The sequence below is a fragment of the Paramormyrops kingsleyae genome, chromosome 25 (assembly GCF_048594095.1).
Source record: "Paramormyrops kingsleyae isolate MSU_618 chromosome 25, PKINGS_0.4, whole genome shotgun sequence".
NCBI classification, from domain to species: Eukaryota; Metazoa; Chordata; class Actinopteri; order Osteoglossiformes; family Mormyridae; genus Paramormyrops; species Paramormyrops kingsleyae.
In genome coordinates, this window is record NC_132821.1 from 21,130,933 (window position 1) to 21,151,674 (window position 20,742).

Sequence of the window (20,742 nt, forward strand, 5' to 3'; positions counted from 1 at the left end):
TGGATAAAGAAATCGGTAATCTCTGTGTTCCGTCATGGCATTTTGCCAGAATGTGCGATAGTTTTAGCGGATTGACTGGTTAACTGCCTGCGGCACTCACCTTTTCAGCTATATGACTACTTTAGACATAGGTTTTAGGATTTGCATTTGGTTTGAGTGTTGCACAGTTGAGGCACTGTTTATTACATTGCTATGTTGCATACATGTGTAGCTCATTTTGGTGTAACTTGTAATGAACAAGTGGTTGGACTCCCTCGCCTTACATCCCTTTGGAGAAAAGCCTATTTGCCTATAGTAGGAGATATGCTCCAGACCAACTAAAATGTTCAAATTTAAATTCAATTTTAATGTATGATAAAATATACATTCCTAATCCTGTATTTCAGTTTATTTTTTGTTAGAGAAGGAGCATGCACTGATTACAGTGCATTGCCACAGCCACCACACAACAAACCATGAGAACCTGAGTGCAGCCATGTAGCAGGTGATACCTCAGCACCACACTAGTCCAAATGGACCAGTGTGAGGTTTTTCCAGTGCCTGGAGTGCCAATCCTGCCACCAACCCCCAAGCTTTTCCCTATAAGTCAGTGGACCTCCTTATATGGCTGGATGTAGATTAACATCATACCCAGGACAAGGCAATTGCAGATGAAGGGCCTTGCTCAAGGGCCCAATGTAGTAGAATTACACTGGGCATTCATGGGATTTGAACCAGCAACCTTCTAGTTGCTGGCACAGATCCCTAGCCTCAGAGCCACCACTCAACCTTTGTTACAGATCAATAATTAGAAAAGACACTGAAATTAGGAATACATTTCAAAAATACATGTTTTATTCTTCCCATTACAATTCCTCCTCTTTGGCACTTGATGTTGATAGTTGAAGTGGCATCTCTCGACACTAGCACTATGTACAGGAGGTTGAACGTGAATTCCCAGTGCCAATGATTGCAAAGAACCAGTCACTGTTGTCTGAAAATATTTTATTTAAAAAAGTATTGCTAGTTACACCTTTCATTAAAAAAACAGAAACACGTTTAAGGTTCAAGCAAAGAGACGATGATCCCAAGGTATAGTATTGAGAATTGACATTGACCAATGTTTTTAAAAAAGGAATCTATTTTCTTCTTATAGAAATTAATGCTAAATGTACTTTAAATGCATATCAGTTTACTTACCACTCCCAAAATGGTTCCCAAATCATAATCCCAAAAATATAATATAAAAACACAATATTTAAATTGGAACAATGAAAAACACTTACTGTCTGTATGTGTTTAATACAGTGTTTCTCAACCCGGTTCTCAGAGACCCACAGAGGGTCCACATTTTTGCTCCCTCCCAGCTCCCTGCCACACAGTCCACATTTCTGCTAAGTCCGAGGACCGGAGTGGGAAACAGCTTTGGCTGCCATCACGCTGACATCTGTAACCAGCTACTTTGGCTACGATGTAGAGTTGCAATGAAACGCTCATTTCTATAAAGTGACTTTTAAACCACAAGAGAAAGCAGCTATGGTTAGCAGGAGAGTGTAGGCAGTATGCAAACACGCTGCACGGCCGGGGCATCAGCCCAGCTGTTCGATATAACATGACCTGCAGGGGGTGCTATTGATTAACTCATTTATGTGATATTCTGTTGGAATTCCTCTGCGTAATGACAAAATATTTACTCCCCAATAATAAAGTTCTCATCTTATTTACAGAAATTTGTGAGGATTACCAAGGAAGCAGACTAATAAAAGCTTTTAATGGCTTTGTGCGCAGGCGCTATGTGGCCCTGTTATAAACGGCCAGCTGTCTGGCTGCACCGCCCCTCACACGCCACGCTACAGGTACCGTACCACAGGGGACTCGTGCCCAGCCTGCAGGCCATCACATTAACTGTCAAAGCGCAGAAATCACACGCCGTCATACTGACCAAGTACACCAGCCCTACATAAATAGATACATTATTAATCTAATCTGTACAGTAGAAACCATTAAGCATCATCTATTAAGCATGATCCAAACACATTTTTTTTTACTGAAAACTAATCCAATGTACATTTATAAATCAAGAGCTATTTTTCTTCTTTTGGAAAAAGCTGCTCGTTAAGACTAAAGGCGCAGTGGGATGTGAGCATGAGGAATTTGGGGCTGGCGGGTTTGCATCCGAGAGGCTCAGCGTGTAGGGATGGGATGGTCCCTCCTGTTCGTGCAGAGGGTCAGTCTGTGTGTGTGTGCTGATTTAGGGCGCGAGAGAAAGGAGACACCAAATGAGAACATGAAGTGAGGAACGGCTTTCTGAGTGCTGGCGCTCACGTCACAGGCACGGCACCCCATGCAGGAACACACGTACCATGCAGGGTCATGCATGAGGGGGGGGCATGGTGGGGGCTAACCATCATAGGAGTCAACCAGAGGCATGGGGCTTTTTGGGTCCTCTTGCAGCCCGCCCTGGGGACGGAGAGAGGGCGAGGAGGGGCGGGGCCAGGGGGAGGAAAAATGACAGGAGCTGGTTAGCAATCACAACCGTTGGACACTTCAGAAGGAGTGACCATTGCTCTCTGAGCCAAGTCACCCCTCAGCACGCTTCAAGGACGTAACCTGTAACCGAGGAAACTTTGTTATGCAGTCTGATTCACGCAAACGCTTGCCCTAGTTCTCACTGCCCTGGCTCAGCCCGGTCCAGTAATTTAAAGTTAAGTAGGCGGCGAGACTGTGTACGAATGAGGGCAGCACAGGGATTACGTACCTGGATGGCATCTTTGTCTAAAATGTCCATGGAGTCCATGGTGTTCCTACGTGCCCTGTCATCCAGGGTTGAATAACCCTCTGCAATAGAGAAAACAGCTGTGCATACAGACAGAAGGGCTGCAGTCATCCTGATATACACACGAGCAGCTAGTCATCATCAGAGTACACACACTCTGGAGACAGGACAGGGCAGCGGGCCCCAGGACAGGGCAGCGGGCCCCAGGACAGGGCAGCGGGCCCCAGGACAGGGCAGCGGGCCCCAGGAAAGGAGCCATGTACACAGACATGTCAAGGAGGACATGGAGTAGACTTACCAGGACCCAAGTCATCCAGTGGAATCATGTCTGCATCTCTCTCCTGCCGCTCACCTGAAAGGCACATGGTGGTGAGACATTAAAAGGACGAGGGCACAACTGGACCAGGAAATGAGCAGCACTTTCCTGGGGGAAGGTCAGTGGTTGCTCAGCGAATGGTACTGTGCTGTCTGCATTGTGAGCGGACTCTTTTTGGTAGCACAAATACTAGCGGCTTAGAGTCCACAGGGGGCGCCCTTCGTTGGTTACAGCTGCTGTCAGCAACACCCTATCAGAATGCTCACTCCTGTCGATGAGAGGGTGGGTGCTGTCGTCGTGGCCCCCATTGCTGCGCTTAGTGCCTGGAGGGTTGGGGTTCACCATGAAGTCGGTCTTCTTCCAGCCGTCCTTCTCTAGAGGGCGCCGTAGCTCCTTAAATCCCCACACAATCTGAAGAACCTGGCCTGCTCCACGAACCTCCCGCTCCGAACGGTTCCTGCCACAGAGAGACGGATCAGCACTTAAACTCCAGGGTAAGGCAGACAGGTGGATAGATAGGTAGGCAGATATACATACAGGCAGACCAATACAAACAGACAGGCACAGACAAGCAGGCAGACAGACAGAATACAGACAGAGACAAGCACAGAGAGACAGGCAGACAGATAGATGGATATACACAGACAGGCAGACAGACAGACAGAGAGAGAGTCTCCAGTGCCAAATGAAGGAGAAGCAGCCATGGTCTCACCCGTCCTTATTGATGAGCACGAGCCTCTCGATGCCTTGAGCAGCACGTAGGCTCTTGGCTGCCTCCACACCAGAGCTCATCACCTCAGCCAGCGTGCCAAGCACAGACACCACGGTGTCCTCTGACAGAGCCCGTGCCGGCTGCTGCTGCCCTCCAGCCGGCAGGTTTGCCACCAGGTTGGGCACGGCGTGCCTCCCTGCGGCAGCGAGAAGCCTGTTCAGTCACAGGCCAAGGCGCAAAATCGAGTGTGACTACTTTACACCTGCAGCCCACAGCCGGCACCTTGGATAGAGCAGCTCCGACGCTGTAGAGGCGCCAAGCCCTGCCCCTTCCCCACCATGTTCTCCACTCACACACACACACCTAACAGCTCCCTGTTCCTGGCATCCAAGGAGAGGTTCCTCATGGCCCCAGACATGGCCCTCACCACGCGGTCACTGCCATGACTCAGCAGCTCTGTCATGATGGGCAGCCCCTTCTCTAGCCTCACCATGGCACGTATGTACCGCCCGTACTGTAAGGAAGATACAGTGACTGAACACTACTGAGCATTATCACTGTGCTCAGAGAGTGTTAATACAGTACAACATAGATACAGTGTCGGAACAATACAATACACAGTACTGATAGACAGGGTTAATGCACCTCAGTATAGATAGAGTAACTGAACACTACTGAGCATTAACACTGTACTGAGAGGATAATACAGTACAGTACAGATAATGGCTGAACACTACAGTACATTAACACTACTGAGAGCGACTACAGTACACCGTGAGGGAGCACACTGAGCCGTCGGCATAGCAGACAGGGGGAAGCACTCACGGCCCAGCGACCTGCACACAGGTTCTGCAGAGCCCCGGCTGCAGCCTCCAGCACGGCGGGATTTTTGCTCTCCTTCAACAGCGGGATGTAGAGCCGCACGACCTCTGGCTGGAACAGCTGCTCATAGCCTGCGGAGTGGGGCAGCTGGGGTCACTTTCCAAAGCCAGGAGACGGGATTATCCGCCAAAGATCAGCCACGGAACCCATACCTTTGGCAGGGGTTGCTCTCTTGGGGAAGTCGATGACATCCTCAGCCGATTTCTCTGTATCCTTCCTGCCTGAGAGACGAGTCATACACATGAATACAGTTTCATGTATACGATGTTCAGTTAGCCGGCAGCGCACAGACCTCAGTTGCCTCGTTTCCAGCAACACAAGGCCGGAGCCGGTGCAGTTTTAAAACACTCTTAACACAGCGAGTAAGAATAAACTCATTTACATACACAGATGGGGGAGAAATATAGTCTTTAACGAGACAAAGGTGGATACAGGCAATAGAGAGAGAGCAACGGGTCATACTCAGAAAACTACGAGACTTTGGTCTCCTTAAAGGCTCATCTGTGTTTAATCAAAATAAATCCAAAAATGGAATTCATATGATCCTTTACGGCCAACAGGCAGGCAGAGACACTTTATTGATGCTGAAGGACATTTAGGAAATTACTCTCACTTCTGAAGTTACCAGCTTCGTGTTGATGGAAAGGAGGGAAGCATGGAAATGACGTTTGGTTAGCCATGTCCAATGGTGCCCAGTAATTAGTCCAGGTGTTAGCCAGTGTTTAGACAGCATGTCCCAAGCCACCCGGTCACAAAGGATGAGAAGAAAGGCTTACCTTTAGAAAACCACTCGTCTAACTTGGGAAAAGCGCAGTGGGGGCAGGTGCCGGAATAGGAGAGAATGGAGACAGGAATTTAGCATAAGCAGCAGCCCAACCACCAAAGCAGCAACTCAGCTGGAGGAGTCCAAGTGAACAACACGGGCACACCAACCCCAAGCAGGGCCCAGAACAATATCCAGGCAAACGGGGGCTTTAGGCCGGAGCACTGGGACCAGGCGGCGAATGCGATCCCACACGCCCGGGCCCCATGTAGACCAAGCACTGACCTTTGCCCTTCCGGGAACCGAAACAGCTGGCCTTTTGGGAGGAGCCTGGGGCACCTCCCTGCTGCATCGGCGCCACCTCCAGGTAGCGCTCATGCCCAGGAATTTCACGGTGGACTTGGTAGGAGAGATTCCTCAGCAGGCACACGCTGTTCTCTATGAGCTGGGGCGGGGCGGGGTGGGGGCATGTTAAATGCTGTTCGCACCCCCCCACACACATACACACACACCAACTGAGACATGGAAGCTTGACCAAACAAGACAATGAGGGAACAAGGACAAGAATGGGGACAGAAACAGATGAACGGACGGACAGACATTGTGTAAGGACAGGATTTGTGTAAGAACCTTGTTGTCCACATCTTTCCGGTCAATCTGGGATTGGACGATGTACATGAGCGCATCCACCAATCCTGTGCACTCTCTCAACTTGCGTCTGGCCTCGCTGCGCTCTGAGCTCACGTTCCTGAGAGAGAGGATGCCGTTGGTCAGAGGCGCTCCAGCTCCTGCTACTCCCTGACTGCTGCTCTCTACCCGCCTCCTCCCTGTCTGGACTGCACTGTTTCCTCACGCCGAGACCTCCTCCCGACTCCTGCGGCGGCATTAATGCGTGTGTCCGTACCTCAGGCAGCCCACGGTGTTGGTGAGCGCCGTCTCCCACTCCAGATGCCGCGGCTTGCAGTTCTCCTCTCTGCCACTGGCAGCAGCCTCACCCCCCCTCTCCCAGCCGGAGTGGGGAACGAGCACCTCATCAGAGAGCGCGTGCAGGGCATGGTCCACAATCTCCATCTTCACAGAATCGTGGGAGGACAGGTTCCACAGGGTGCCTGAGTGGAAATGGGGAAGCAGTGAGCTACACCACTGTGCCCGAGGTCTGAACCCGTGAGGGTCGCAGTCAGGCCGTGGTCAGAAATGCCAGTTAGGCAGTGGTTACCAGCAGCGATATCTGTTAGTCCGTGGTTACCGGTGATGGTGAACGAAACGGTGAGGGCTGTAGCTACTGGTGACGGTGTCGGTTAGGGACGCAGTCAGTGTCGACGGTTAATTAGTGGTTAACATGGATGGTTGGTCCATGATTATTGGTGATGGTAATAGTTAGGGGCATAGTCACCGGTAACAATGTTTGTTAATGCTGTAATTACCGGTGACATAGTTACCGGTGACGCTGTCTGTTATAGGGCCATAGTTACCGGTGACGCTGTCTGTTATAGGGCCACAGTCACCGGTGACGCTATCAGTTAGAGGGCCATAGTCACCGGTGACGCTGTCTGTTATAGGGCCATAGTCACCGGTGACGCTGTCTGTTATAGGGCCATAGTCACCGGTGACGCTGTCTGTTATAGGGCCATAGTCACCGGTGACGCTGTCTGTTATAGGGCCATAGTCACCGGTGACGCTGTCTGTTATAGGGCCACAGTCACCGGTGACGCTGTCTGTTATAGGGCCACAGTCACCGGTGACGCTATCTGTTATAGGGCCACAGTCACCGGTGACGCTGTCTGTTATAGGGCCATAGTCACCGGTGACGCTATCAGTTATAGAGCCATAGTCACCGGTGACGCTGTCTGTTATAGGGCCATAGTCACCGGTGACGCTATCAGTTATAGAGCCATAGTCACCGGTGACGCTATCAGTTATAGAGCCATAGTCACCGGTGACGCTGTCTGTTATAGGGCCATAGTTACCGGTGACGCTGTCTGTTATAGGGCCATAGTTACCGGTGACGCTATCAGTTAGAGGGCCATAGTCACCGGTGACGCTGTCTGTTATAGGGCCATAGTCACCGGTGACGCTGTCTGTTATAGGGCCATAGTCACCGGTGACGCTGTCTGTTATAGGGCCATAGTCACCGGTGACGCTGTCTGTTATAGGGCCACAGTCACCGGTGACGCTATCTGTTATAGGGCCACAGTCACCGGTGACGCTGTCTGTTATAGGGCCATAGTCACCGGTGACGCTATCAGTTATAGAGCCATAGTCACCGGTGACGCTATCAGTTATAGAACCATAGTCACCGGTGACGCTATCAGTTATAGAGCCACAGTCACCGGTGACGCTATCAGTTATAGAGCCATAGTCACCGGTGACGCTGTCTGTTATAGGGCCATAGTTACCGGTGACGCTGTCTGTTATAGGGCCATAGTTACCGGTGACGCTATCAGTTAGAGGGCCATAGTCACCGGTGACGCTATCAGTTAGAGGGCCATAGTCACCGGTGACGCTGTCTGTTATAGGGCCATAGTCACCGGTGACGCTGTCTGTTATAGGGCCACAGTCACCGGTGACGCTATCTGTTATAGGGCCACAGTCACCGGTGACGCTATCTGTTATAGGGCCACAGTCACCGGTGACGCTGTCTGTTATAGGGCCATAGTCACCGGTGACGCTATCAGTTATAGGGCCATAGTCACCGGTGACGCTGTCTGTTATAGGGCCATAGTCACCGGTGACGCTGTCTGTTAGAGGGCCATAGTCACCTGTGACGCTATCAGTTAGAGGGCCATAGTCACCGGTGACGCTGTCTGTTATAGGGCCATAGTCACCGGTGACGCTCTCTGTTATAGGGCCATAGTCACCGGTGACGCTCTCTGTTATAGGGCCATAGTCACCGGTGACGCTGTCTGTTAGAGGGCCATAGTCACCGGTGACGCTGTCTGTTATAGGGCCATAGTTACCGGTGACGCTGTCTGTTATAGGGCCATAGTTACCGGTGACGCTGTCTGTTAGAGGGCCATAGTTACCGGTGACGCTGTCTGTTATAGGGCCATAGTTACCGGTGACGCTGTCTGTTATAGGGCCATAGTTACCAGTGACGCTGTCTGTTATAGGGCCATAGTTACCGGTGACGCTGTCTGTTATAAGGCCATACTCAATGTCAACAGGTAAGCTTTGGTTACCGGTGACGATGGTGACGGTTAGGCCATGGTTACCGGTGATGGTGTGGCTCTGGTTATCAGTAATGGTCATGCAGTAGTTACCTGTGATGATGTCAGTGAGCTCCTGGTCTCTGATCTTCCTGAGCAGGCGCACCAAAGCCGGAACACCGTCACAGTTCTTGATGGCGATCTTATTGTCAGAGTCGCGGCCGTAAGAAATATTCTTTAGAGCTCCAGCTGCAGAGCAGTGCACTTCCCTGTTAGAGCTGTCCAGCATGGAGACCAGGGCTGGAATGCCCTTCAGCCGCCGTGTGTCCGATTTCACCTGCAGGCCAATCACAGGTGCAGCTTTGTGGTGAGCATCTCTACCATCCTTGCGGCGGTTTCTGATTCACTACAGGAAGCTACGGTTGCCATATTTTCTGCCAGAGTGAAAACGACTCCACTGGGAGCGAAGGTCTGGGCTCCCTCAGCAGTGCCGGCCGTTACCTTGTCGTTCTTGAAGGTGAGGTGCTGCAGGTAGGCTGCGGCGTTGCTGCGCACTGGGTCCAGCCGGTAGTTGAGCATGGCAATGACTTCTGGCAGCTCTGGCTGCCTCCAGCTTGTGGGCGGGGCTTTGCGTAGGGTGCTGTCAAGAGACGCCATGCTGCCCCTCTCACCCTGGGCCAGCGGTGCTCCTGCACCCCAGTAATACATGTCCCCATCTAGAACCTCGTAGCTCCTGAGAACAAGCACGCATGAAAGTCACTCTCCACACCTTATGGCTCATCCCAGCCCAGAGAGCCGGTATCCATAGGATAGACAATTCTATGATAGTCCCCAAGCCTTCTACTCACCCAACCCTGCGGGGGGTGCCCTTGCCCAGCCGGGGGGCAGTGCCGTAGTGGATGGGCGGCCCCATGCTATAATCAGGATCGTCGTAACCCAGGCTGCGCTGGTCATCCTCCAAGCCATAGGGTTCGGCCACAAATCTCTGCATGCCCGACAGCTCCATAGAACTGCCCACTCGTACCTGGGGCTGCGCCGCGTACGGGTCCAGCTGCTGCCGGCTCGGAACACGATAGGCCGGGTCCAACGTGCGGTACCCATCCATCGGCCTGGGGGAGGGGGGGGCGAGGGGAATCGCAACTCTCAGCATTTTAACTTGCTCTCATGTTTTTTTTGCATTTTCTCATTGACGAGCTTGGGCCTGTGGGCCAGTGCCTCTCACCTGTGGCGGGGGTCCATGTGCGACCCACGACTCAGGCTGGAGTAGGCGTCGGAGGCCGGGTTGTACTGGTAGTTGCGAGGCACAGTGGCGGTGGGGTATTCTCTGCCCGGGCCGCCTGCAGACCTGTACCCCCCGGGGTAGGGGCCCATCCCATCCAGGGACATGGCATCTGACAGCGACGGGATGACTGTACGCGTGGTGGCCTTATTCACCATCCTGTTCATCTGAAATAGGTGAAGGAGCTCAGACCGGGAAGCATATGGTCGGAAAATCACAGCGGGCCCATGAACAGATGTGTGTTACCGTAGGTTCAGCGCGGCGCATGGTCCCGTTCTCATCAGTCTCCACGGACACGATTGGGATGCTCTGCTGAGGCCCTTCTGTCATGATGACAGTGTCCTCAACGACGTGGCCAGGCTCAAACATCCTACAGGGCGGCACACCTGCTCTTACAGGAAATTCCCAGCACCTGTGCACGCACACCCACACACGCACACACCTGTACTCACATCTTAGGGACCATCCATTCATTTCTATCGGGGAAAATCCTAATCCCTACAATGACAATCTCAGTCGTGAATATTCCCACAATGTAATGTAGGGCTGGGCGACATCATATCGATATTGCATCACGCATGTGCACTAATCACCAGGGCTGCAGATGACAGGCGCAACATTTGGCCATGCGCCAGCTTTTCATTGAAATACGGACATTAATTTACGCCCATAATTTAAACAGTTTAGTTGTATGGCTAAAATATTAATGAGGCTTTGTATGACGTCCAAAAGTCATTATTAGTATAAATACGGCACAACCTTATGCTTAACAAATGTGTCAGACTTTGAACTGCAGAAAGTTCCACCACACCGCCGACGTCTTTTTACCTTGTTTATCCACAAGATCTCCTCTTTTAAAAGATGTCGTGGCTGCTCTTCTTCACCGCGACTTCAGTGCATGTTGAACTGAGGTATACCAAACTGTAGTATACCAAACCGTAGTATAGCAAAACAGTATTATGTGGGGTGCTCCGCTAATCGAAATTAAGAAACAAAGTTTATACAGATTACTAACTTTTGGGTATCACAAAACGCATCTCATTAATATTTAAGACATACTACTAATCCTCTTACCAAATTATGGGCGTAAATTAATGTCCGTATAGCACCGAAAAGATGGCGTCCGGCCAAATGCTTCGTCTGTCACCTGAAGCCCTGGTGATTTTTGCGCATGTGCAATATAATACCAATATGATATCGCCCAGCCCTAATGTAATGTATATCTGACCTACATAAACAAACACACACGCACACACACAATTGCACACAAATGTGCACACATAGACACACAGACAGACTCATATGCACATATAGACAGCCACACACACACACACACACACACACACACACACACACACACACACACACACACACACACACACACACACAGCCCACCTGTCCTGTTGGTGCTTCTCTTTTGGTTTCAGTCCCACTATCCCAGCATCACCAGGCACGTGCTGTCAGACCAGCAGAGGAAAGGCTGTAAGTTACACACTCAGAGCCCTTGATGCACCTGTCGACAGACAGACTGCATGCACATCACTGTTCAGGCACAGTAAAACATCTAGCCACATGGAGGCAAGTGTGAATAGGACTACTAAAGCCCGGCTCCCATGTTAGTTTATCACCAACATGCCAGAAACAGAACGATTAAGCTGGGAGGGACTTTCCTGACCACTGGTGGCACCCACACGCGACTGTAAACAAAGCCGCACTGCACGCATTCAGCACCCGTCTCCTGCACAGCTGAAGGACAAGCATGCGAGCACACAGCTTATCAGGTGACGTGTCAGCGGCTTCCTCACTGCGTGTGTCAGGGCCGGGGGGGCAGGACACAGAAAAATGCAGTGACAGTAAGCTGTCCTTTCATTCAGACAAATGACACAATCTCCCCCAAGGCCAGTGACAGTGACTCTGATCAACCCAAAAGATAAACTGTCTCCTCGCAAGAGAGGAATTCGCAGCAGTCCGCCAGCAGATCGAGAACAAAAAAAAATGTGTGCGAATGTGTGAGCGTGGGAGAAAAATGCATGCCTCACACACGCTCGTATAGGGCATTTGGCAGACTGGGGCGCCCGTGCTTTTGACAGCAATACTTTACATCCAGATCATGCTTGGATCCCGAGGTCAGTACCGACAGTGGTGTAGAAGAGGGCACTCTGGCCACAGGATGGCGCTGTTCTCTGGACTTCCTCAAAACACCTTAAAATAGCCAAGATCCAGTGAGACTGTTTCCACAGCAGACAGTCTCATAAGCCTTAAAATGTGAAAATAGGACAAGCCCCAAAAAAGAGGCCTTTTTATTACCATGTTTGGCCTGTGCATGACTTCTGCTGGATGGGAGGGGCTTCTAGCAGGAGCACTTTTCTTCCCCACCACGAATCCCCCGATTCCCCCCCAACACTTTTCCCCTCCCGCCTACATACCATCTACCGCCAAGCATGTCAATTCTTGTCAGAAATACACAAAAGTTCTTCACGGCATTGCTGGGAATCTCCTGTTCCCCCCTGTCACACGATCAGCCAACAAACACACCCATAAGCAAGGGAGATTTTCCCAGACAGACAGACAGAGACAGACAGAGACAGACAGACCGACCAGCAAGCAGGCAGTCAGCAGACAGACAGGCAAGCAGACAGACCAGCAGGCAGATAAGCAGCAGACAGACCGACCAGCAGGTAGACAGGCAGGAAGCAGACAGACCAACGAGCAGGCAGGCAGCAGACAGACAGACCGACCGACATATCGACAGACAGACCAACAGGCAGGCAAACAAGAAGCAGACAGACCGACAAGCAGGCAGGCAGCAGACAGACAGACCGACCGACATATCGACAGACAGACCAACAGACAGACAGGCAGGAAGCAGACAGACCGACAAGCAGGCAGGCAGCAGACAGACAGACCGACCGACATATCAACAGACAGACCAACAGGCAGGCAAACAGGAAGCAGACAGACCAACAAGCAGGCAGGCAGCAGACAGACAGACCGACCGACATATCGACAGACAGACCAACAGGCAGGCAAACAGGCAGGTAGAGAGATGGACAGACAGACATCCTCGTAGCTAGCTCAGCCTTGCAGGGCATTTCACTGGCTGCCACGAGCCCATTGCCTCATTAATAACTTAAGGGACTGAAGATAGTAGAGTGTAGGCGAAGGGAACTATACTGAATCCGAGCGGCTCATTGGCCCACACGACAGGCTGCACCAGCACGGTACGCCAGCACCGCTGCAGCTTAAATGCCTGCTCCTGTCAGCTCTCTGACCTTCACTGACCCCATTCTAGGAAACGGGTCACATGGTGTGGGGACCGCATCAGGGAGCAAAGGTACCCAGGCGCACGCGTGCAGAGTCACGCTAAAGAGTAACCGCGGGAGGAGCTCAGCCTGGGGACGGCTTATCGCCACTGCAGCCCGAGCGAAACGAGTAGCCACCCAAAGGTGAACACGCCTTTCCGAAAGACACGGGCCCACCAGCCAGGAGCAGGGAACGGCATGAACACTCCCCACGTACTTATCGGACTCTGATCTTACGCTCCGTATCTGCCGAGCACTCAAAGCACCCACATCCGCGTGACCAACCGTCAACTATGTGTGTGCGTGCTCAGGCATGCAGGGCCGGAGAGCGAGCTCCGAGACAGGAGGGCTGAGAACGCACCCCCCCTACCCCCCCCCCCCACCACAACCGGGCAGGAGCTCATCCCTCTCCCCAGAGATATTACGGGGAAAACGGACAGAGGAGGAAAGGGGCTGTAATCACACCCTGCCTTCCTGACGTTACAGAAAGAGGCCACTAGAAACATTAAGGTGACGTGTTTTAACCGAGCCCTGCAGTGGTGTGGCAGAACATACAGCACATGCTGCAGGAACACAGAGGAAATCGCATACAGCACAAACCCAGGTGGCTGCGTGGAGACTTAAGCCAAGCCAGAGTGGAGCGGTAAACAGGAGTGCCGCTGGTACGGCACTGAATGGCATGGGCTGCAGGCTGCGAGCGAATGATTAACCACAGAGGCCAGCAGCCTGGGCACAGCGAACACAGCACTGGGGAGGGTGCCGACTGAGCCAGCTGAGGACACACAGACGTACACAGAAAAGCGCTCACAAAAAGGCCGGCTAAACCAGTAGCTGCATGCCTGAGAGCGCTGCCCTTTGCTCTGGGATCTCCCTGCGCTTCCTGCTCTTGAATCTGGGCCAACAGCTCGCGGGGTGCTGTGCCGTGTGCCACGCTTGTAATGAAAAGGGAGAGCTACCTTTATAAAACAGTGGCGTTGGACTATGGACATTAGGAGGGGCTTTACGATAACACACAGAGCCAGACAACATATCACAGAGAAAGGCAGATTCGTTTCAATACATCCGATCAGGAATACGGAAACAAAGCTCAACTTTTCAAATTTCTGTCATTAAACCAGAGGCTTGAGTTAAGCGCATGACGAGAGGACGGCATCACCGATACCCTCTTTCCAGTCCAGACGGGCGCCGTCGCTGCGGGTGAAAGACGCCAGCCAGTCGCCTAATGGCTGTGGAGCTCTCTCACACAGACAAGCTGAACATAGGCCTTCAGCTCCGAAAGAAAAGCCACATGCCACACCTCAGGGAAACATGAAAATAGAGTGAGCGCATGCTTTGTTATTAAAGGAGGGAGCAGTCACAGCACGGAGTCCCCAGCTCCCCCCCCCGCGCAACTGTCCCACCCTGAGGCAGAGAGCACTACAGCCCACAGGGTCATCCCCACACCAGAACCCACACCAGAACCAGCAGGCCAATGGTGAAAGTGGAATAAATCATGTCAGAAACTCCCAGACATACGATACAAGATCGTACCACAAAAACTCATTAATACTGACATGCGACAAGCTACCAGGTTAGCGTTAGCAAGAAATCAAGGACTTATGCCGTTCTCTGAATACTACTGAGACAGTAAGCAGGGGGGACACCCCAGTACAGGAGATAGGAAGTGGAGGGGACCCCACCACAGTCTACGAAACAGGAAGCAAAGGGGATCTCTCCACTGCCCCCCCCCCCCATGGCAGGGAAAAGGAAGCAGAGGGGACCCCCCCTCCCCAGTGCAGAAAACAGGAAGCGGAAAAGACCCCCCAGTGCAGAAAACAGGAAGCGGAAAACACCCCCCCGCGCGCAAAAAACAGGAAGCGGAAAAGACCCCCAGTGCAGAAAACAGGAAGCGGAAAACACCCCCCCCGCGCGCAAAAAACAGGAAGCGGAAAAGACCCCCAGTGCAGAAAACAGGAAGCGGAAAAGGCACACCCCCCCCAGTGCAAGGGACAGGAAGGGGGGGGGGGATTGGGGAACCAGTGCAGAAGACAGGAAGCAGAGAGGACCTCCAGGGAGAGGAAGTGGGGGGGGGGGGGGGGACAGCAGTGCAAGGGAAAGGAAGGGAGGGACCCCAGTGCAAGGGGACAGGAAGTGGGGGGGGGGGGGGGCACAGTGCAACAGGACAGGAAGTTGGGGGGACCCCCCTACAGGAGACAACCAGAGAACAGCTGAGATTGACTGACATTACAGACCAAATGGGTATCTGTAGGTCAGCATGGCCTCAGAAGCACCCAGCACCAAGCTAACGGTATAAAGATGCCTGGTCCTGCGTCTGCTGCTTAACAGGCTGTGTAAAGTTTAAAGCATAATCACAGCGTGGACATGAAGCTCCTGATGGACGTATTAAAAATCTCAGAAAGGCCAGAGGCCTCCCAGCAGCATCTAACACAAATAAGGTACCTGTCTGAGGAAGCCTATGTAGCAGAAGCGCCCAGCCAGCCGGGAGATCTGCGTACCAGGGACGCAAAGAGTCTCTGAAGTCTTAAAAGGACACGCCGTAACTTTCCTCGCGATAACGGAGCCAGTGAAGCCGAGCCACGCAGGCCTGTGTCAGAGGTGCGGCGCACAGCAGGGCGGAGGTCGGCCGTCCCGAGCAGAGGATCTGGACCCTCCACACCCTCTAAGCCCGGTCACTACCCTTCGGTAACGTCGCCGAGCACTAAGTCACGGCAGGTAAATGCCACACCATCTCAAGCAACTATTTATTTCATTTGGATCAAAAAAACTATTTCGCTCACCTTGATCCCTGCTGCCCTCCTTCTTCCTGCTTTTCCTGCTGTTTCCTCCTCTGGCCGCAGCAAACGGAGCGCGGAGCGCGCACCTACAGGGAGGTGGCACAGGGGGCGGGGCCGCCGTATTACCCAGTCAATACGCGCACCTACCGAGGGTGGCGAAGCTACCGTATTACTCTGTCAATACGCGTAACTTAGTGTCTACGTACTTGTAAGTTTTTGCTTGGAAACCCATCGACATTTATTTATTTAGATGTCTGTTTATTTGTTTATTTTAACGTTTTAATAATTTGCGCACATTTATAACGTTAAAGCACACGATGCAAACCACATACGTAAATTACGCACTAACTTGACATCTATCGCTGAGGCTGGCCCTGTCACGAAATGCGGGACGAAGGACTAGAAGGCGAGCGTTGGGCAAAAAGGGGGTTTTGGGAGCAGGGAAACAAACGAGACCGAGAGGGGTCAAAACAAGAAGGCTAGTATAGGGAAGGACACATGCAGGCAAGAGGAGGAACGTGAATAACCGAACTAGGGGGTGACGAGACAAACACACATACAAGCACTTAAGAGGGACAACAAGAGTGGCTCATCAGGACCACGTTAGGAAGGAGGCAGGACGTAGCAGGCTCGTCCTAGGAATGGGAATTTCAGGCAGAATTACTAGTCGAATTTTGCCGACCATTATTCCAATAATATTCGATTAAGCCAGCTCCCACCACACAGAGTAACGTGTATGGAATGTGGATATATATATATACACTCACCTAAAGGATTATTAGGAACACCATACTAATACGGTGTTTGACCCCCTTTCGCCTTCAGAACTGCCTTAATTCTACGTGGCATTGATTCAACAAGGTGCTGAAAGTATTCTTCAGAAATGTTGGCCCATATTGATAGGATAGCATCTTGCAGTTGATGGAGATTTGTGGGATGCACATCCAGGGCACGAAGCTCCCGTTCCACCACATCCCAAAGATGCTCTATTGGGTTGAGATCTGGTGACTGTGGGGGCCATTTTAGTACAGTGAACTCATTGTCATGTTCAAGAAACCAATTTGAAATGATTCGAGCTTTGTGACATGGTGCATTATCCTGCTGGATGTAGCCAACAGGGGATGGGTACATGGTGGTCATAAAGGGATGGACATGGTCAGAAACAATGCTCAGGTAGGCCGTGGCATTTAAACGATGCCCAATTGGCACTAAGGGGCCTAAAGTGTGCCAAGAAAACATCCCCCACACCATTACACCACCAGCAGCAGCCTGCACAGTGGTAACAAGGCATGATGGATCCATGTTCTCATTCTGTTTACGCCAAATTCTCACTCTACCATTTGAATGTCTCAACAGAAATCGAGACTCATCAGACCAGGCAACATTTTTCCAGTCTTCAACTGTCCAATTTTGGTGAGCTCGTGCAAATTGTAGCCTCTTTTTCCTATTTGTAGTGGAGATGAGTGGTACCCGGTGGGGTCTTCTGCTGTTGTAGCCCATCCGCCTCAAGGTTGTGCGTGTTGTGGCTTCACAAATGCTTTGCTGCATACCTCGGTTGTAACGAGTGGTTATTTCAGTCAAAGTTGCTCTTCTATCAGCTTGAATCAGTCGGCCCATTCTCCTCTGACCTCTAGCATCAACAAGGCATTTTCGCCCACAGGACTGCCGCATACTGGATGTTTTTCCCTTTGCACACCATTCTTTGTAAACCCTAGAAATGGTTGTGCGTGAAAATCCAAGTAACTGAGCAGATTGTGAAATACTCAGACCGGCCCGTCTGGCACCAACAACCATGCCACGCTCAAAATTGCCTAAATCACCTTTCTTTCCCATTCTGACATTCAGTTTGGAGTTCAGGAGATTGTCTTGACCAGGACCACACCCCTAAATGCATTGAAGCAACTGCCATGTGATTGGTTGATTAGATAATTGCATTAATGAGAAATTGAACAGGTATTCCTAATAATCCTTTAGGTGAGTGTATATATATATATATATATATATATATATATATATATATATATATATATATATAATATTTATTTAATTCCATACAAAATGAGATATTACTCATAGCTGCAAAAAGATAATGTAAAACATTAAAAATCAATTTGAGTAAATTAAAATTAAATAAGTTAAAATGAAACTGAAATTAAACCGAAGAGATCTCAAGTGCACTAGCATACAATAACGTTTAACAGCCTGTCTTGGGCAGCTATGGTGAATGGCAATATTTTTATTTTTAACATCACAATCATAACACTTGTATGGCTTATAGGTTCATTTCCATACAAAGTGACACATCACTGCTTACTGCAAAACGATAACTTAAAACATTTTTAAATCACACTGTGATATTTTAAACCTTAGCGAAATTATGATATTCATACAACAAAAAATTAGTAGAAAATTTACCCAAAATAAAATAAACTGGTTTATTTTCACTTAATAATATGAAATAAATATACTGTCTCCTGACGATTACACTCTAACATGCTTTGCTTGCTGGGTAGGCCTACATTATTTTTGTAGAAATATCCTCAAAATAATCATGAGTTAAAGCTTGTCATTTTCACTTTCCTGATTATTTTGTAACTCACTGATTCATCATTATTTAAACATTATGTTTGGTGACTATTTTCTGTCATAGAGTGCTTACGGTAAACGTTTTACTGTTTGTACAGCCATGAAAACATGTTGACATATGTGACAATGAAGAGATGAATGGTGATGTACAAGCCAAAAATTCAAGTCGTTCTGAACTAAAGATATTCGGATAGGTTTGGAATGCGATTTTGCTGGAGATACCTTGCCTTCCAGGTTTCAAGTCTCCACCCTAGCTCCATGTGTATAGAGCTTGCATGTTCTCCACGTGTGATTGTGGGGGTTTCCTCCAGGTAATCTCAGTTTCCCCCCAACAGTCCAAAACCATGCTGAGGTTGATTGGCGTTACCAAATTGCCCATAGGTGTTCATGTGTGAGTGAATGATGTGTGAGTGAATGATGTGTGAGTGAATGAGGTGTGAGTGAATGAGGTATGAGTGAATGATGTGTGAGTGAATGATGTGTGAGTGAATGATGTGTGAGTGAATGAGGTGTGAGTGAATGAGGTGTGAGTGAATGAGGCGTGAGTGAATGATGTGTGAGTGTGCCCTGCAATGGGTTGGTGTCTCATCCTGGGTTGCTCTCTGCCTTGCACCCGTAGCTTCTGGATACCCCACAATCCTGAACAGGATAAGCAGTTTCAGAAAATGGATGGATGATGCCTTGCTCTCGCTTTCTGTTACCCTCCATCACAGAGGTGCTAGATGAGCAGCTGTGGTCGAAATAGTCAAATTCATTAACAATTATTATTATTCAGGTGTTTTACCTTCATAAAAGTCCTAAAGGCAAAATGAGAGTAGAAAACTTCAAACACTAATGACAATGATGCAGAGCGAGTGCTGGACAGTGAGTGAGCTTTCTGTATTTTGTCAGTGCATTCATGTCAGTAACTTCATGTTGAAAAAGAAAACAAAATAAATGTCATACTATACGCTCTTATAAGTAAATATTGCCTCCGCAACACATTTTTTCTGCTGTAATAACTTGTAAATGTTACCTTGCCAGCCATTTTCTTCCAGTCTTTATGTATTTTACATTTATATAACCTCATGTCATGTAAGTTGGGAGTGATAAGCACTGCATCAAGGCTGCAAACTGAAACTGAATTCCACTGCTCAGGTGCCAAAAAGAAACCTGCTGCTGGCACCAAAATGTGATCTGAATAGTTGACTAAGATGATAGATATCAGATCAGAAAAGTAAGATCTGAAACACAATGATTCATTGCTATATAATGTTTGTTTCTATTGCCGTACACATGCTGTCTTCTTTTGGTTGTTGAATCAATGCCACGTAGAATTAAGGCAGTTCTGAAGGCGAAGGTTCAAAATCAATTTCAGAATTCTGGAAGTTATTGAGTTACAGGTTTAGTTAGACTGCCTGGCCAAGAAAAGTCACCGTTTGAATTTAAATTAGCAAATATTTCAGTAGATTGGATCATTATTACAGCTCAGCAACATTATGCAGCAATAAAGTGAAGTCAGCTGAGTACCTGAATCTACTGAATGGCCAGGTTATCTCATCAATGGATTTTTCCTTTCCTAAAGGCATGGGCATATTCCAGGACGATAATCCCAAGACTCGTCGGGCTGGAATTGTCAAAGGGTGGTTCAAGGAATATGAGGAATCATTTTCACACATTATTTGGCCACCACATAGTTTTGACCGTAACCCCATTGAAAGTCTTTGAATCTTTGTGCTGAAGTATAATTTACGGAGTGGTTCAATTTACCTATTATCAATACAAGTTCTTGGCAAGAAATAAATGCAAATCTGGATGACAAAAATGTTGGGATGTTGCATAAGCACGTTGAAACAATGCACTGATGAATGTGCACCATAATCCAAGCTAAAGGCACTTTTATCAGAATCAGAAAACTTTATTAATCCCAAAGGAAATTGCTTACATTACGACTGCACAACACACAGAACAATAGAATGAAGTACAAAGATTGGTATTTGGCCAGGCAGTGTAATTTGCACATAGTGTACAGTATAAAACAACTGACACATAATGTATGAGTGATGTCCAGTCACTTTTATCCATTATATAAAAGTCACTGTGATGTGATTTTTGAAAGTTTAAGCATGCCTCATGTAGAGCAGATACACTATTGAGAGCATCCTGACTAATTGTATTACGGTATGCTTTAATTGGCAACTGCTCCATAGGTGAAAGGAAGGCTTTGCAACAGGTGGTGAAAACTGTC

The 20,742-nt window shown here is 49.4% G+C and overlaps 1 protein-coding gene across 7 annotated transcripts; it reads right to left on the minus strand.

Annotated features, from left to right (window-relative positions):
* Nucleotides 1–967: 967 nt before the first annotated feature.
* LOC111861056 (catenin delta-1-like) lies at nucleotides 968–16,028 on the minus strand. 7 transcript variants are annotated; one of them, XM_023845340.2, is made up of 20 exons: nucleotides 15,933–16,028; nucleotides 11,249–11,310; nucleotides 10,100–10,223; nucleotides 9,797–10,020; nucleotides 9,423–9,683; nucleotides 9,076–9,307; nucleotides 8,689–8,911; nucleotides 6,333–6,537; nucleotides 6,059–6,176; nucleotides 5,714–5,873; nucleotides 5,442–5,459; nucleotides 4,818–4,886; nucleotides 4,609–4,736; nucleotides 4,147–4,297; nucleotides 3,784–3,979; nucleotides 3,338–3,528; nucleotides 3,054–3,107; nucleotides 2,738–2,817; nucleotides 2,385–2,439; nucleotides 968–2,225 (listed from the first exon to the last, which is right to left on the minus strand). In XM_023845340.2, exons 3-20 carry the CDS (start codon nucleotides 10,220–10,222, stop codon nucleotides 2,164–2,166), a joined length of 2,550 nt encoding a protein of 849 aa, XP_023701108.2. In that variant the 5' UTR covers nucleotide 10,223; nucleotides 11,249–11,310; nucleotides 15,933–16,028; the 3' UTR covers nucleotides 968–2,163. The 7 variants fall into 7 exon arrangements, with proteins under 7 accessions (XP_023701108.2, XP_023701114.2, XP_023701110.2 ...); XM_023845346.2 differs by having other exon boundaries at nucleotides 2,342–2,439; XM_023845342.2 differs by having other exon boundaries at nucleotides 10,100–10,265.
* Between the last annotated feature and the right edge of the window lie 4,714 nt (nucleotides 16,029–20,742).

Bases quoted from the DNA above. Each gene is read 5' to 3' on its own strand.
- LOC111861056 (XM_023845343.2), bottom strand. From the start codon at position 10,222: ATGTTTGAGCCTGGCCACGTCGTTGAGGACACTGTCATCATGACAGAA. The intron at 3,980-4,146 runs GTGTGTGTGTGT...TCGCTGCCGCAG, and splicing joins CAGGAACAGGGAGCTGTTAG to GGAGGCACGCCGTGCCCAAC. The intron at 3,529-3,783 runs GTGAGACCATGG...TCTCTGTGGCAG, and splicing joins GTGCTCATCAATAAGGACGG to GAACCGTTCGGAGCGGGAGG.